The 18,853-nt window shown below is 40.3% G+C and overlaps 1 protein-coding gene across 2 annotated transcripts in view; it reads left to right on the top strand.

The window, feature by feature from the left end:
* LOC124795199 (BRCA1-associated RING domain protein 1-like) overlaps positions 1 to 18,853 on the top strand; it is a 202,600-nt gene that overhangs the window by 37,159 nt on the left and 146,588 nt on the right. For both annotated transcript variants that reach the window (XM_047259106.1, XM_047259105.1), the window contains exon 3: positions 5,960 to 6,449. In XM_047259106.1, the coding sequence (XP_047115062.1) occupies positions 5,960 to 6,449 (490 nt within the window). The remainder of the gene's footprint in view (positions 1 to 5,959; positions 6,450 to 18,853) is intronic.

The following is an 18,853-nucleotide window of genomic DNA, read 5'->3' as shown; positions in this document are numbered from 1 at the left end:
TGGAGCATATACTGTAATCGAACATTATCACCTTGAAGAAAATGACTTATTGATACATAACCAACACAGATTCAGAAAATAGCGTTTTTGTGTAACACAGCTAGCTCTTTATTCCCATGAAGTAATTAATGCTGTCGACAAGGGATCTGAGATTGATTCCATATTCCTAGATTTCCAGAAGGCTTTTGATACCATTCCTCACAAGCGACTATTAATCAAATTGCGTGCATATGGAGTATCGTCTCAGTTGTGTGACTGGATTCATGATTTCGTCTCAGAGAGGTCGCAGTTCGTAATGGTAGACAGTAAATCATCGAGTAGAACAGAAGTGATATCTGGCGTTCCACAAGGTAGTGTCATAGGCCCTCTGCTGTTCCTGATTTACATAAATGACCTAGGTGATAATCTGAGCAGGCCCCTTAGATTGTTTGCAGATGACGCTGTAATTTACCGTCCAGTAAAATCATCAGACTATCAATTCCAATTACAAAATTATCTAGAGAGAATTTCTGTATGGTGCGAAAAGTGGCAATTGGCACTAAACAAAGGAAAGTGCAATGTCATCCACATGGGTACTAAAAGAAATCCGATACATTTTGGGTGTACGATAAATCGCACACATCTAAGGGCTGTCAATTCGACTAAATACCTAGGAATTACAATTACGAGCAACTTAAATTGGAAAGACCACATAGATAATATTGTGGGGAAGGCGAAACAAAGACTGCGCTTTGTTGGCAGAACACTTAGAAGGTGCGACAAACCCTCTAAAGAGACAGCCTATGTTACACTTGTCCGTCTGCTGGAATATTGCTGCGTGGTGTGGGATCCTTACCAGGTGGGATTGATGGAGGACATCGAAAATGTGCAAAGAAGGATAGCTCGTTTCGTGTTATCGAGCAATAGGGGTGAGAGTGTCACTGATATGATATGCAAGTTGGGGTGGCAGTCTCTGAAAAAAAAGTCGGTTTTCTTTGCAGCGAGGTCTATTTATGAGATTTCAATCATCAACTTTCTCTTCCGAATGCGAAAATATTTTTTTGACGTCCACCTGCGTAGGGAGAAATGATCACCATAATAAAATAAATCAGAGCTCGAACGGAAAGATTTAGATGTTCCTTTTTCCCATGCGCTATTCGAGAGTGGAATGGTAGAGAAGTAGTATGAAAATGGTTCGATGAACTGTCTGCCCAGTACTTAAGTGTGAATTGCGAAGTAACCATGTAGATGTACATGAAGACAGATGATCTTATGGCTACACAAAAGGAAGCTGGTCTGAGCTAAACCAACAACATTTTACCACACGTTCCTAGCTCCGATAGGAACAAAGCACTTAGATCCCTCAAATTGCAACTCTGCATGAGGCCTTCTCAAACATGTACCTACATATACATCAGCATTTTTCGAACCATTATGAGGTGCATGGCAGAGGGTGCACCCCATTGTACCAGTTATAGGGCTTCTTCCTGCTCCATTCACTTATGGAATGCAGGAAGAATGATTGTTTGAATGTCTCTGTGTATGCAGTAATTGTTCTAATCTTATCCGCACGATCCCTTATGTGAGTGATACTTAGGGTGTTGTTGTATACTCCTAGAGCAGTCATTTAAAGCTGGTTTTTGAAACTTTGGTAGTAGTCTTTCTCAGGATAGTTTATGTTTATCTTCAAGAGGCATCCAGTTCAGTTCCTTCAGTATCTCTGTGGCCTTCTCCCATGGATTAAACAAGTCTGTGACTATTTGTGTTGCCCTTCTCTGTGTACATTCACAATCCCGTGTTAGTCCTATCTGGTATAGGTCCCACGCACTTGAACAATATTCTAGAACCGGCCGTTGAGTGATTTGTAAGCGATTTCCTTTGTAGATTGATTGCACTTCCCCAGTATTCTACCAGTAAACTGAAGGCTACTACTTGATTTACCAACTACTGAACCTATGTGATCATTCTACTTCATATCCCTACAAAGTGTTACACCCAGGTATTTGTACAAGTTGGCTGATTCCAAGAGTGACGCATTGACATTGTAGTCATCGGATACTATTTTTTAAGTGCAAAATTTTACATTTCTGAACATATAGTACAAATTGCCAATCTATGTGCCACATTGAAATATTATCAAGATCTGGCTGAATATTTATGCAGCTTCCTTCAAATAGTTCTTCATTATATATAACTGCATCATGTGCCAAAAGTCTGATTTTACTATTAATATTTTCAGCAAGGGTCTCAACACACTTCCCTGGGACACACCTGAAGTTGCTTCTACATCTGACGACTCTCCATCCAAGATAAAATGCTGCATCCTCCCTACCAAAAAGTCCTCAATCCAGTCAAATTTCACTTGATAACCCATATGATCATACTTTGGACAGTAATATAGATGTGGTACTGAGTCAAATGCTTTTCAGGAATAAAGAAATACGGCAGCTACCTGACTGCCTTGAACCAAAGCATCCAGTATGTGATGTGAGAAAAGTGTGAGTTGAGTTTCACATGATTGATGTTTTCGAAATCCATGCTGGTTGGCATTGAGGAGGTCATTCCTTTCCAAGATACCTCATTATGTTTGAGTTCAGAATATGTTCTAAGAATGTACAACAAATCGATGTCAAGGATATTGGACAGTAGTTTTGTGGATCGCTCTGCTATCCTTCTTGTAAATGGGTATGACCTGTGCCTTTTTCCGAGAGCTGAGCACAGTCTTTTGTTTGAGGGATCTATGATGGATTATAGTTAGAAGAAGGGCTTACTCAGCTGCAGTTTCAATATAGTGTGTGACAGGGAGTGATTCAGTTGTAATGATTTCAGCCTTTTCTCAACACCACTGACATTAATACTTATTCCATTCACGTTGTCAGTGATACAAGGATTAAATTGGGGCAATTCTCATAGGTTTACCTTTGTAAAGGGACATTGGAAAACGGAGTTAAGCATTTCAGCTTTGACGTTGCTACTCTGTTTCAGTTCCTGTCTCATTTGCTAGGGACTGGACACGAACTTCGGTGCCACTAACAGACTTTACATATGACCACAATTTCTTTGGGTTCTGTGAAAGATCATTTGACAATATTCTGCCACGGTAGTCATTGAAGGCATCACACATTGCTCTCGTGACAGCCAAATGAGTCTCATTGAGCATCTACCTATCTACAGCCCTACGTTTGGTTTTACAAGTATTACACAGTAATCTCTGTTTCCTTATAAGTTTCTGTACAGTGACTGTTCCCTCCCCTTATGAACTCTTCTACTGGGTACATATCTATCCAGTGCATGGTCAAATATTGTGTTAAATGAGAGTTCCTTCTGCATGCTCCAGCACAAGTTTCAAGAGCCTCAGTGAGATATGACACTAAGTTTTTATCTAGTTTACTGAACATGTATATCTTTCTGCTTGTTTTAGTTGTCCTTTGTCTTTCGTAATCATTGTTGCCACAGAGGCAATATATTTCCATCATGAGTGGGGTTACACCTATCTGTTGTAGGTAGTTTTCAGAGAACACATTTAGTAAAGCTCCACAGGATGTTTTGTCACACCCACCACTAACAAAACTGTAATTTTCTCAATTAATTGTTGGATGATTAAAGTCTCCACCAATGCTTACATTATGACTGGGGAATTTACGTGCAAGTGAACTGAGGTTTTCTCTGAAGCTTTCAGCTATATCAGTAGATGAGTCTGGTGGGCGATAGAAGGACCCACACTTGATACTGAGTTCTGCCCAATCAGTATCACATGCAGCTTCAATTTCTATTTTGGTGGATTTTGTTACATCACTTCCACACTGTAGCAGTGTAGGTGTAAAGTTTGTTTTCCAACATTAATTATATCATCCCGTCATGGACTACTTTGATTACACTTACGATTTCCGGTCAGCAGTCAGTTTCCACTCACGTGCACTTTAACATATTCGTGGTGATGGTGATGAAGACATCAACTTTCTGAACTTGAGGTTGACAGGAACATGCGTTTTAAGATGTGGGTATGAGATTCTCGACGCAGCTCTGGAAAAAAAGCAAGTGTCATGTGCCAGCCAAAATTAATTTTATTACACAAGTATCAGTAGTGTAAAAACATACTATGTTCATTTTTTGTAGTAAATTTAATAATCTGAAAATGATGAACATGTAGCATACACACAAACAAGTCATTTACTTGTAGCCTCTAACATTACTCATCCACATAATTGTGTAACATCCACATAATATGTAACTAAGTAACCAAGAAACCCATTCCAACTGAAAAAAAGTATGAGAGATGGGTGCACAAGCTGTGGAAAGTTAGATTTGGTCAACATATATTGGTGCTATAAACTGTCTTCTCTGGGTATAAACATTTATCAATACTTTAATCAGATTTCATATCAGTCCACATTAGACATTAACCTTGAGGATGTTCCTGAAAATCAGATGTTTGTTGGAACTACATATTCAGGCATTCCACCTATCGAGGCGTTTTCGACACTATGAAGTGTGAATTTATAGGAAATTAGACTTTCAGAAAATTGAGTCACTATATAGAGGAGGCATTGGCAGACAGACACAATGAAAGTGAATGCTAGAACTATTCCAGCTGTCCGATGAAGGCTGTCATCAGATGTGGTCTGATAGCTGAATAATATATAGCAGTCTTTTGCAGTTGCACTTGTCTGCCACCAAACGCCTCCTGTATGTGGTAGTTAGGATCTGTCTTTTTGTATTGTTCGTTGTTCCCTACGAGATTTTGAGTAATCCATACTAATTTTATATGTGAATTCAGTTTTCATATCCGTACTTGTTTTGATGTATAAAACAGTGTCGTTGGTGATTACAAACTGAACATTGTAATCTCCTCCCTTCTTCCTACTTCCATCAGTTGTCCACATTAATGTGCAATCAAAATAATTAATAAGCAGTCTTTTATGAAGATTCGAGAGGAATGAAGATTACAATAATCTTTCTAGCTTACCTAGCTTGTCATGTTGAGATGGCTCCAGTTCATCTTGTCTAGGCTCTGAGCGCTATGGGACTTAACAGTGGAGGTTGTCAGTCTCTTGTCCAGGGTTCTGATTCTTGAAACTGAAAATGTCACATCAGGTCCTCAGGTTTTAATGAAATAAATCTGAAGATTGTTATGGCAGCATTTTTTTTACATAAATATATTTTCTCACATTTTAGTATAGCATACGTGTTTTGATTTTTCACACTAACAAAGCTGAAATTACATTGTTTGCACAAAAATACAAAAATATCTCTATCACACAGAGTCATGCTGATGACTCCCACACTCTGCAGAAATAACAATTTTCCAAAGGGTTTACAGTTTTTCTTAACAAATGAGTTTCTACTGGTTTCTGTTACAGTATTAATTTCGATTATTATTTCATAAATGAATCCAGAAATAAACATAGTAAACAGTACAGGATTGTGTAATTAATAATAGAAGTTTTAAGTGTGCCAATAATTCGTAATTGGAAATGTTTCTAAAAAAATAATTTCAACTGTACATTCAGAACTGGTACTTATCGATTATAACATAGAAACTAAAATATTTTATAAAGTAATTCCATTTCATAAATTTTAGCTTAAAATTATGTGAAAGTTTTCAAAAGAGCAACTGAGATAATATTGACATGTCCAAAATTCGAAAAAGAATACTGTCATCGACAAGTGCTGTTGAGGGAAAGCAATGGTAGAGGAGGATGTCCTGTTACATAGTCTTAAAAAAAAAATTGTGTTCATGTGTGCAATTGTACCTGTGTTGAAGCCAGAAATAGCCATTTATATAGATGATGGGCTCTTTATCTGTTTTCAATTTTAAATGTATATTGATAGTGAAACATAGTTTATATTTTAAAATCTTATCTATTTAAATGAAATACGCTGGTATGCAATTGAAAGTGTTTCGTTTGATAATAATGCATTGAACAAATATTGAGAACATGGTGATTTTGTATTAGTGTACACTTTTTGTCTTCCACAGTGATCCATTATCAGAAGATTTACACTCGAATGAGGGGTGTCGGCAACTGACAACTGCAGTTGACAGTGTTGGTCTACCACAGAACACAGCACGTTTAAAGTCATCAAGAAATTCATCAGCTGTTAAAACCTATTCAAGAAAATCTATGCAGAAGAACAATGATGATCAACATTATTCTCATCATAAGATAAAGGATGATACATGTGAACAGAGGGAAACTGATGATTTTACTGTTAAATCAAAAATTGCTGCAGAAGCTGTCAACGTGCGGAATAAACGGCCTCCGAAACGTTCGGTCAGTAAAGGTCGCAGATCCAGGAAGGCATCAGGCAGCAACTCTGTAACAAACTCTGATGAACCATTAGTAACTCAGAGGACCAGTAGAGAAAAATCAAAAAGTAAAAAGACAGCTCATTCTCCTAAGGCTACATCAGCAAAAGATAAAAGAAATGCAAAGGGTGAAACACCTCTGCAAGTTGCATGTATAAAGGTAAGCTGCTGTAAGAAGTAACAAAGAGAAGTTGTAGGAAAGGCAGTAGATGTGATTTTGTAAAGGATTGACTTACGTGCCTTATTGATTTTGAAATCGTAGGTGAAGGATTTTTTGCACGGTAGTGAACTGTAAACCTTTGCTTTAAAAATTGGCTACATACTATTGGAAAAATTAGGCAGGTGTTATGTACTTACTGTAGCTGAAGAGGGCTGGAGATTCGTCCATTAGGCTCGGTTGTAATGCTAACATCATCAGTGAAAGTAACTACAGGGTGGCCGAAGGTGTGGAGCCACTCTTTTAAATCAAAAATATTTGGATAAACAAATTGAATAGTATGAAATGGAACTGTGTGTGTGTGTGTGTGTGTGTGTGTGTGTGTGTGTGTGTGTGTGTGTGTGTGGGGGGGGGGGGGGGGGGCAAACCTGTGAGGCTATGTTACCAACATGATGCTCTTTTTGGATTCAACTCGTAATTTTCAAATGAAAGTCTGTTAGTTTGGTGGCAAACAGAGAACTAAAAGAGGAAAACAATAGTGTCTTTCATTCCAGCATAGCTTTATTCATTCTTGAGTTATGTTAAATTTTGCAGAGAATGAGGAAACGCTGGTAATAATATTTAAATGCTACACGATGTACTCAATGAGTTGTTCAGCACATTGTAAGGTTGTTGTTACTCACTTCACCCATTCTTCACGGCTGTAACCGACAAATGTTCTGGGGTGTGAGCAGAAACATCGATGATCTGCTCTCTACAGCATGCCGAGTTTCTGACCGTTGCTGCACACTCGACTGCCTTCACGTGTCTATTTGAACAGAAGTGTAATGGACTTAAATCTGGAGAATGTTACGTCCACTCCACTGGTTCTTTACAACCTTGTGCATTCCCTAGGAAAATGGAAATCCTGATATGCCCAGATGGCTAACCTCTAATGAGACGGGGTAGTATTGTGCTGGAAGAAAGTTTTAAATCTCCCTTCTTCAGAGAGCAGCGATGGCAGCAGATCTTCATCCAACAGCTTCAGAGAACGGGCTGCTGGTAGTGTACCCTGAGTAAAGAACAGGCTACCAATACGAGAACCCCGTATTACATACCAAAACTTCACTTTCAGTGTGCGAACTATATTTGATGGCTCCATCTGTTGAGGATTGACTTCTGAGCAATACCTCTGAATTCATGTGGCTCTCTGTTGGCATAGAAATTAGCTCTATCTGTGAACAGAATTAAAGAGGTGAAATGACAGTTTTTGAACAGCTCGGAAATCATTCGTCCTGCAAACAGCCCTATGCTCTGGATTGCCCGTGGCGACAAGTTGTAAAATGCACTTTGTAAGGATGCCATATATGTGTGCCCAAGACTTTGATTATTGAAGTATGGCTGACTCCATTTTCCTGCGAGATGTATAGAGTACTACAGCCACTGTCGATGGACCAGCTTTGGATTTGTATGCGACAGAACCAATTTCACTGAATGTCACAAGAAGTTTCACCACTGCACCAATGGTTAATGGACAGTCCGCCTTATGGGTGGCACCAGCCAAATTCCTCTGTGAAAACGTGGATATTCCTCTCTTCTGATATTGGAATGATTTCAGTGTATTCAGCTTGTGTTAATGCCATCAGTGTTTGAGTCACCTGTGAGGAAGAAACATTAGTCATAAACTTAGAATGGGTAAATGTATGCTCAAATGAAAGGCACCATTATTTTTCTCATGTGATTCTCTATCTACAGTGTAGGAAAAGACAGACTGCTACTTACCGCAAAGACGACACGTTAAGTTGCAGACAGACACAGTTAAAAGACACGGACATAAAGCTTTTGGTCACAGCCTTTATCGGCAAAAGAGAAGCGGACAAACACACACCATTCATACACACAAGCAAGCACACCTCATGCACACATGACCACCATCTCCCGCTGTGCGGGCCAGGATGCAACTATCACGTGGGATTGGAGCAACATTGAGGGGTCAGGGAAGGGGAAGGGATAATAATGTACAGGTGCGTGGACAGAGGAATGCTGTCTGCTGGAGCGTGCAGGGACTAGAATGCTGACAGGTGCGGCTTCAGGAGATTGTGGAGTAGGCTGGTGGGAAGAAAGGAACAAAAAAGGAGATGGGCAGGTGCATTGGCAGAGGGCAGCAAACAAAGAGTGTGGGTGATGATGTGGGGGAGGAGCTGGTAGAAGACAGGTGTTGGAAACTATCGAGTGGAGGGTGTGGGGACATTTTGTTACTGTAGGTTGAGGCCAGGATAATTACGGGACTGGAGAGTGTGTGCAGTTGAGAGAAGGTGGTGGTGGACAGGAGGATCCAGGTGGCTCGGGTAGTGAAGTAGCCATTGAAGTCAAGCATGTTGTGCCACAGGGTGGTCTTCTTTGCTCTTGGCCATAGTTTGGCAGTGGGCATTCATCCTGGTGGACAGCTGGTTGGTTGTCATATCAGTAAAAAAGGCTGCGCAATGGTTGCAGCAGAGTTGGTAAATGACATGCCTACTTTCGCAAGCGGCCCGGCCCTTGATGGGGTGGGTTAAACCTATGACAGAACTGGAATAGGAAGTGCTGGGTTGGTGATTGGGCAGGTCTTGCACCCCAGTCTTCCACAGGGATATTATGTTCCTTGTGGCAAGGGGTTGGGATTGGGTGTGGCATAGAGATGGACAAGGATATTACAGAGATTGAGTGGGTGACAGAAATCCGCTTTAAGAGGAGCGGGCAGGACCTCAGGTAGGATGTCCCTCATTTCAGGGCGTGGTGATAGGTAACCAGAGCCCTGGCGAAGGATGTGGTTCAGTTGTTTAAATCCGGGGTAGTACTGGGTGACGAAGGGGGTACACCTTTGTGGCCGGTTCTTGGGAATGCTGGAAGGATTGGGGCTGTGAGGGGAAATGTCATGGGAGATCTGTTTGTGGACTAAGTCTAGGGGATAGTGCTTGTCTGTGAAGGCTTTGGTGTGACCCTCAGTATACTGAGCAAGGGAGTTCTTGTCACTGCAGATAAGCTGTCCCCAGGTGGCCAAGCTGTGTGAGAGGGATTTTTTGGTGTGAAAGGGACGACAGCTGTTGAAATGCAGATACTGTTGGCGGTTGGTGGGTAGAATGTGGACAGAGGTGCAGATGGAGTCATCAGAATGAAAGAGGTCAACATCTAGGAAGGTGGCATGCTGGATTGAGGAGGACCAGGTGAAGAAGATGAATGAGAAGGTGTTGAGGTTGTGAAGGAATGAAGGCAGGATGTCTTGGCTCTGAGTCCAGATCATGAAGACATCACCAGTGAACCTGAACCAGACCAAGGTTTTTGGGTTTGGGAGGCTAGGAAGGTCTCCTGTAGACGGCCGGTAAACAGGTTAGCATAGGAAGGTGCCTTGTAGGTGCCTGTGCTGTGATGCAGATTTGTTTGTATACCTTCCCTTCAAAGAAGAAGTAGCTGTGGGTTGGGATAAAGTTAGAAAGGTGTGCGAGGAGCGAGGTTGTGTGTTTGCAGACTGAGGGATGTTGGGAAAGATAGTGTTCAATAGCAGTAAGACCATGGGCTTGAGGGATGTTGGTGTATAGGGAGGTGGCATCAACAGTGACAAGCAGGGATACGGACATAAAGGGGTGGGTGTGGTGGAGAATCAGTGAAGGAAGAGGTTGGTATATTTGATGTGAAAGGCTAGATTACCGGCAATTGGTTGGAGGTTTTGGTCGGTGACGACTGAAATTCTTTCAGTGGGGACACAATAACCAGCCACAATGGGATGTCCAGGATTGTTGGGTTTGTGGATTTTGGTGAGCATGTAGAAGGTGGGTGTGCGGCATGTCATAGGAGTGAGGAGCGAAAGGAGGGAAGAGGTTCTGGGAATGGCCTAAGGCTTTAAGTAGGGGATGAAGGTTATGTTGACTTTTGGAATGAGATGACTCTGGCAGAGTTTATAGGAGAAGGAATCAGGTAATTTGTGGAAGACTTCCACCAGTTACGGTATTTACTCGAATCTAAGCCGCACTCGAATCTAAGCCGCACCTGAAAAATGAGACTCGAAATCAAGGAAAAAAATTTTTCTCGAATCTAAGCCGCACCTGAAATTTGAGATTCGAAATTCAAGGGTAGAGAAAAGTTTTAGGCCGCATCTCCAAATCGAAACAAAGTTGGTCCATTGTAATATGAGATACAATTTAGGTCGAATGAATGACGATACAGCTACAGTAGTTTGGTTCGAGTCGTAAGCTTAGCAGTTAAGCTTTACCAGGTAGCCATTGCTATGTGTCAGGCGCTCCGTCCATATTTATACGGGTACCCTTCCTTTTTCACGTGCTTCGTCTGGGTTGAATTGATTGCTTATTTTTCTTTGATCTGATAAGTGCCGTTACTTTGTTATAGGTGTTTCGTCACTCTAAGTTGAAAATGCATTATTGTACTGTGTCACGCATTGTTTGTCGCATTCTGATAGTGAGTGTTTACGACCTGTCGCCGCTCGCGGCATGGCTTGCTTTTGTACGCGCTACCTCCGCTTCCAATTGAAAATAAATAAATAAATAAAAATAAATAAATAAATAAAATCGTCTCATTAGTGAAACAATGGCAAGAGACTGCAATTTGTTGTTACTTACACTGCTGCTTTCTTTGATAATGATCAACAAGAACCAAATAATAGACTGCGTGTGATAGAAGATGTTGTGAAGGAGAGTTTAGCGAAAATTTTTCTCTGTTTGAATATCTTTCCAGATGCCTCTTTAGTACATTACCTTCTGCACAGAAATTAGAGTCATCTTAGATTTAAAAATCTAGTCAGTTGTCGTGCTTCATTTCTGACTGTATCTCTAATCGGCGTAAGAATAATACTAATATAAACATGGCATGATATGTATATTCTTTCGCGATTGCTGTTGTCTCACTCTAGTTTCGAAGTTTATTAGGCAGACAGGATTTAAATGAAGTAGCAGCAAACACAAAAGAATACATGGCAAAATGTTTATATTCGTATTATTCTTATGATGAAGAGAATACTGGATGTGATTCACAATTCATAAAAGTTTCTATTAGCAACCATCTCTTGTCACAGATAGGAAAAAATTCAGAACGTAGAGTTGGCCATATTGACAAACATCCCAAACAGTCTTGCCAGTCGGATTTTCGTAGTACATTGAAAGGCTGCTACATTCGAAGATGAACAATACGGAATTTGTATTTATTTCGTTGGATAATGTATGAAAATGCAATGGTCGAAACTCGGGGCGGAGAAAAAAAGCTCGTCTTCCACCTTTTTCTTTTTTTTAAATTTATTTAGTGACGCAGAGGTTTTGGCGCCAGTATTTATCTTTGTGCCTGCAAAGCATGCTTGTGTAGCGCTACATATATTCGACGGCAAAAGTTACTTGTGGCGGCACCTACCAACATTTTACAGAACTTCCGCTTACTTTGCACTCGATTCTAAGCCGCAGGCGGTTTTTTGGATTACAAAAACCGGAAAAAAGCACGGCTTAGATTCAAGTAAATACGGTAGTCATTGCGATTTATAACAACAGTGTTAGAACCTTTGTCTGCAGGTAGGAAGATTAGGTCGGGATTTGTTTTGAGGTTGTGTATGGCTACTCTTTCTTCTGCAGAAACGTTGGTATTCTGAGGAAGGGACCTGGGGAAGAGCAGTAAGGCTAAGTTGGAGGTAAGAAATTCGTGAAGGTGACCACAGATAGGTGGGAGGGGGAGGATCACAGTTGGATGGTGGTATGAACTGGGGTGGTATGAACTGGAGAGACAGGGTTCAATATTGGAATTAGGTTGGTTTTACTTGGAGGAATTGGTGGCAAAGAAGTGCTTCCATTGAAGGTATTGGAAGAAGGAGAACAGGTCATTGACAAGTCCAGCATGGTTAAATTTGGGTGTAGGGCTAAGAGTGAGGCCTTTGGATAGGACTGAAACTTCTGTGGAGTTGAGGGTTATGGTGAAAAGACTACCAATAGTGTTATGGGACTGTTTTGGCTTTGGATTTGGTAGTGTGTTGGTAGTGAGTTGTGGAGGATGTGACAAGTTGCAAATGTCTGCTAGGCAGGGTTTAGGTGCTTTGAGGAGTGGGCGAGGAGGAACACTGTGCATAGGGTAGGGGTCGGATAGTGGTGCCCCGAGGAGGTGGTGGGATGTCAGCAGGTTGGATAACTTATGGAGGTGGCGTCTGGAAAGCTCCTTCAGGTGCTGGAGAGCAAGGAACTCAATTTCAGAGATGTGATGAATGGAGCAGGGATTGCACAGTAGAAGTATCTTACGGAGGGAGCAGAGGTGGTTGTAGGATGCCTGTGCCATGGAGATGTGTATTTGGCCAGAATATGCAGACAGAATCTGAAAAGCTGAAGGTCATTGTGAAAGGAAGGGTGGGATTCAGAGAAAGGAAATTTAGGGGTTGGTTGGTTTGGGGGATTCAAGGGACCAGACTGCGACGGTCATCGGTCCCTGAATTTTAGTGGTTAGGCCATTTGGGAGGATCCCATCATTTTGGGCAGTATATGAGGAATGGGTTATGTGACTGGGTTTATGCTCCACCCAACTGTTTCCATCCCCTCTGTTCTGTCATCTCCTTGTGATCCTTGTCACCCACCCTCTGCCAATGCACCCACCCATCTTTCCCCAATCTTCTCCTTTTCACTCAACATCTCTGCCCTGCAGCCTCCTGACGCTGTGCCTGTTGGGATTCTAGTCCGTGCACACTCCACTAAGCAGTGTTCCTCTGTTCCTTCACCAATACACTACTTCCTGTTCCCATTCCCCTTTCTCTCCGTACTGCTACTTCCAGTCCGTATGACAGTTGATTCTGCCTGAGCTACTGAAGTTGGCGGTCATGTGTGCGTGAGGTGTGCTTGCTTGTGTGTATGAATGGTTTGTGTTTCTCTGTTTCTCTTTTGTTGATGAAGGCTGTTTCTGAAAGCTTTATGTAAGTGTCTCTTAATTGTGCCTGTCTGCAACTTCATGTGTCTTCTTTATGGTAAGCAGCAATCTGTATTTTCCTACACTGCTGATATTCCTATGTGGAGTTTCCATTGTTTATAATTCTCTATTTGTTTGACATTTCACATACTCCCTTTCCCATTTGAAAATTACGAGTTGCATCCAGCTTACAAGACGGCTGCCATGTTACAGGTTTTCCCTCCATTCCATCTCACACTACTTGACTTTAAATTTATATTCATCAAAAAGGATGGTGATTCCAACTTGTAGATCATCCTGCATTTCAGATTCTTGGATATTCCATCTTAAGAGCCATTTGCAGCAATAGTTACCTATTATTTATCAGAATCGGAACCAGTTTCTTCTTACTTTCATTATTAACACGCTGTCAAATATTAAACTATTTCTTGCACATTTGTCATCACAGTCAACCAACTTCTTGTATTTCACAGCTTTTCATGCAGCTATTTTGTTTTATTTGTTTACTTGCTTTACAGAAATATTGAATGATCTCAAATGTAATTGCACTTTATCATTAATGTTGGGAACAAGATAACTTACTTTCTCACTGGTTCCCTAACAGGTGCACTGCAGGATATGTTATTTTGGTCTTGTTTCCTAGATCTCTGCAAAATCCCACAGATTTATCTTTATGAACCATGGGGGAAGAAGAAGCAGGTGGGAAAAGGAAGTTGTAACCAGCACAAGTGGGATGTTAACTTCTGACAATCTTCTCAGTGACAATGAAGCTCAGGCAGCAGATGAGGAATGATATTATTTTCTTTTTCCTTTTATTTGGTGCCACCAAACTACTGAATCACACAGTTTATAGTCATAATTTTTAGTTCGTATTTATTGTATTTTCACGCTAGTAAAAAACCGGAACATTACTCCAGCCATGTGCTGTATCTGCTGCTGAACTGTTATTACACTGCTACAGTCTGTCTCGTCAGATTCAAACATTTTCTATTAACAAAATGCATGACAGACTGCATACACCACAGTCATTCACAGAGTTGGGTGACACACTGACAGTACTCAGTGCTTATGAGTTTTTGTTGTTAAGAAAAGCTGTGGTGGTATTAACTGTTGGTTCTAACTATTTCAGCTTTCATTCATAACAGTCACTGTGTTATGTTAAATACAGAAATGACTACAGTATCCTTATGAGGAGCTATTTAGATTGTACAGAATGGTCTGCACCAACTGTGCCTTATTTCTGTGCCATTTTAACCATTCTGGGATGTTTCAGTCTGCCTTATTTCTGTGCCATTTTAACCATTCTGGGATGTTTCAGTCGTTTGGGCAGACTTCTCGTCCAGGGGTTCCAACCACTGAAATGCTCAGGCAGCATACTGAAGCAGAACTTCCAAGGCAGAAGTATTACACACCTGTAAGGTCTTTTTTTTTTAATTTATTTTGTGTGTCTTACTGACTTCTGTGAAGTTAGCCAGCTTTATTGTTACACTCACTTCCAACGTTTTTTATGTCTGATGGGTGTGTTTAGTTGGTTTACACGTGTAAAATATACAGCAAATCAAAATTGGTATAAAGTGAAAAAACTTATGTGCTCAGATTACGTGCTTCTTCACAAGTTATTCTGCATTTTTGGAGCTGCTATTTGTGTGTGTGCATGCTTGCTTATTTTACAGTATTCGTCGTACTTTGTTTTGAACTTTTGTGGTGAAGTTTTTGGATCATCTCATTTAAAGAAATTTATATGTACATATTATAGTTCGTTGAAGTGGTAACTCCTCATGGTGAAATCTCAGTTGTGACTAATGATGGTACATTGTGTGATTGTTATATTACCACTGCAGACAATTATGAGATGTGTCTAGCTCTAAACACAATCCTCTGTGTGTTACTTCCTTACAGCACTACTAATGTTTTTGTCAAAACACATTACCTTCTTACTGTTTGTTTTAACACTTGGTCAAAGCAATTGCCACACTTAATTTCTGCTGGACAAAGTTTTCTTGTTAGCCCTTGTTGTTTGGAAATGATATTGTACTTAATGTAAGTTCTGACATCAGAACATGTCCTTCTGTGAATACTGTTCTAAAAATGTATGATGTTTTTGAACAGCAGTAGTTTCACCAGGTAAACAAACATGTAATGTACTTACCTTCCTAAATGTTTCTTCTGTACACTGAAACTTTTCGCTTCTCTGTGTAAGAGAGCCCTCTTTTGGTAATTATAGAGGAACTAGTTACAAAAGTGCGGATTTCTTTCAAGTACTCTGAGCCATTGTTGTCAACATCATACTTGGGTTGGTGCCTTCAGACATTTTCGTATACATAATTAATGTTTCAGATGCAAATCTTACTGTTGATTGAAAATATGGTTATTGATTGCTACATACGTGTCTTCTCTCCTTGTGTTTGTATGATACAGTAAAGATCAAAAGAGTGATTGCCACAATTATCTTTCTATGACACTTGGCTGATGAATTGAGATGTGGTGAATGTGGCAAACTGTTTCTCAGCCTCTAACTATTATTAGATGAGAGATTTTCCGAAAACATTCTTGACTCTTGCTCCAGCATAAATGCTTTGGAACTTAATTCTTTATTTGCTGAACCATGTCATTTAGTAAAATAGAGTATGTCTCATGTTTCTGAAATTGTCAGAGGACTTTACTTATGTACCAATGACTTAAAAAGGATGTACAGTATAACTGCAGGTTGACTATGAATATTCTTGATTTCGGAAGTCATCCTGAAAGAGAATACAATTTTTCTTGGAAAAAAATTGTTGTGCCCATTTTGAGATGATGCCAGCTATGTCTGATTCATCTTCTACTTTCAGATGAACTGTTAGGAATGAAATTCTTGCCAGTGGAGTAACATTTTGGTTTTTACAGAGTATGTTTACCTGTCAAAGTTCTTTTACTGTAGTGTTCTGAACTTTTTTATAATTTATGGATTTTTTTTCCAAAAATGCCAATCCATAAAATTTTGATTAGTACTATATAGTTCTACATTCCATGAAAAGGAGAGCTTCCACTTTTAGGTTGAAGAGGTTTTATAAGCAATTGAAATTTTTGCCATACATAAAAACTGTTTTATTACCACATTATCGCATAACAGGCTCATAAAAATCAAAACCTAGCCTTATTTAACATAATTTTAGTTTTGAAAGATGAGTAAGAGACTCATTTTTCAAGCATTTTAAATGGTTCCAAAATGTGTGTGAAAGGTCCAAAGACTTAAAGGTTTCAATTTATAAAACTTCTGTGCACTCTGTTTTGTACTGAAATTAGCCAGTCAGTGAACTAAAAATGTTCCACTGCATCCTTTGATATAGAATGATACCTTCCTGTTTAACCAACAGGAACTGGAGCACTTAAAATTTTCAAAACATTGCGAACAGGAAGTGAGCACGGATGGTGTTGTCGCTGTCCATCAGTTGGAAACTTATGTCCAGCAGCTGGTCCATGTGGTAGCATAAAGTTCACTACAGTTTCGTTTAACTCATAACTGGTGTCTGTAATCTCTGCAATCCACCAGTCATAGTCATACACACACACGCCACATACATCTTCCTTCTCAGGTTGTGCATCTGAATGTTATCCTGCTGTTTCTGAGGTGTTGGCTGAACGAACAAAATTTCTTCTTTCTTGCTCTGTAAAGTGCGAGCAGTATGAGTTCGCCCATCACTTTGAGTCCAAAAATGTGTCTTCTGAATTCCTTTCACAGGAATAGTTTGTTTGGACCATTCTTCTTTTTTGTGCTCATGGAATTCTTCGACTTCCTCTTTGGACAAATGAATGAAGGTTGTGGATGTGTAAGATTTCGCGACTCATAAAATCCTCAGCATTCTGAATCACAGCTGTATTTGGTGTGAAAAGATTGTGTTTTGTAGCATGATGCTTCAGCAGGCCTCCTACACCATTGCAAAATCCCTTCCCATGACCAGTGGCACTGTATACCCAGTCAGTTGGCACTCAGTTCAAAAGGCAGGTAACGATTTTTAAAATGACTAGGAGCACCATGAGAAATAGTGATGATCTTCTCTACCCCTGTTTGCAGTTGAAGACTTTGTGCATTGCTAGCAAAGCATGTGCTGAGTCATGTTCTGTGTCATTACTTATAACTGCAACATTTGTGGTCTTGTTTTGAAAATAAGTCACTCTTGTAAAAATTGAAACCTGGTCATTACGTCAATGATACCCTTTTACTTCCTGTGAAGCACTAACTCTCACTGACCATTTACCAAGTTCATCAATGAAACTGTCAAAGGCAACAGTTTTCGTAATTAGTTTATTTTCCTCCCATGTCACATATATGATTCTGCAGAGTTATCTGCTATGACTTCCAGGCCAAATGTTTGTAAAGACAGTCCTCCCTTTCCAGGGCAGTCACCACAGTCATGAAACAAACAAGTCCCTCAGTTTATGTCACAGATTACTAATGACTTTACGTGCCTAACCAAGGTGTCATGTCGCATGCTCCAGTAAGTTCTTCAAAGTTACCATACAAAGTTCAAAATTCACGCAGTACACACATAAACGGACATCTCTTGGTGGCTGTGGAACTACCCACTTCGGTCGTAGTGCATCAAATTTTGATCTTCCAGTATGTGAAGTTTTATAGTTGCTCTTACAAAGTGCAAAAGTTTCTTTAATACTGCGAGTCATGCACCTCTTCACTTTAACCACTTTTTCACCTTCAACTGTTGTTGGCACTCTGGTGAGAACAGTCCCATTTATCTTCCAGATAAAGTGACTGCACTATTTGAGCTTGAGCTGATTCTGCAGGATGACCATAATAGGGATTTGGTCTTCCAAAGACTCCTTTTACAGACCTCACATTTCTTGATTTATCTACCATGTATGAGGGTCGGAAATTAAATAGTGGCAACTATTTATTCACAACTGATACAAAAGAGTTTCATGTTTGCACCTGTTGCTGTCCTTCAAAGTAGTCACCAGCGTTGTGTACATCTACATCTACATGGTTACTCTGCAATTCATACTTAAGTGCCTGGCAGAGGGTTCATTGAACCATTTTCATACTACCTCTCTACCATTCCATTCTCGAATGGCGCATGGGAAAAAGGAACACTTAAATCTTTCTGTTAGAGCTCTGATTTCTCTTATTTTATTATGATGATCATTTCTCCCTACGTAGGTGGTTGTCAACAAAATATTTTCGCATTTGGAAGAGAAAGTTGGTGATTGAAATTTCGTAAATAGATCTCGCCGCAAAGAAAACCACCTTTGTTTCAGTGACTGCCCCCCCTCCCACCCCCCCCCCCCCTCCCCCCAACTAGTGTATCATATCAGTGACACTCTCACCCCTATTGCGCGACAACATGAAACGAGCTGCCCTTCTTTGCACTTTTTCCTCAGGACTTTGATTTGATTCCGCAGATGAAGGAACCACTTCGTGGCATTTGCTTCAGAGCTGTTCCAGAGATTTGACAGGCTTTAGAGCAGTCCATTCGCACCATCAATAGAAGAGGCTCTGCTAACGGTACACTACTTCT

The sequence above is a fragment of the Schistocerca piceifrons genome, chromosome 4 (genome assembly GCF_021461385.2).
Source record: "Schistocerca piceifrons isolate TAMUIC-IGC-003096 chromosome 4, iqSchPice1.1, whole genome shotgun sequence".
In the NCBI taxonomy this organism is placed as follows: domain Eukaryota; kingdom Metazoa; phylum Arthropoda; class Insecta; order Orthoptera; family Acrididae; genus Schistocerca; species Schistocerca piceifrons.
Note: the sequence above shows the minus strand (reverse complement) of the source record. Positions and strands in the feature narration are given on the sequence as shown.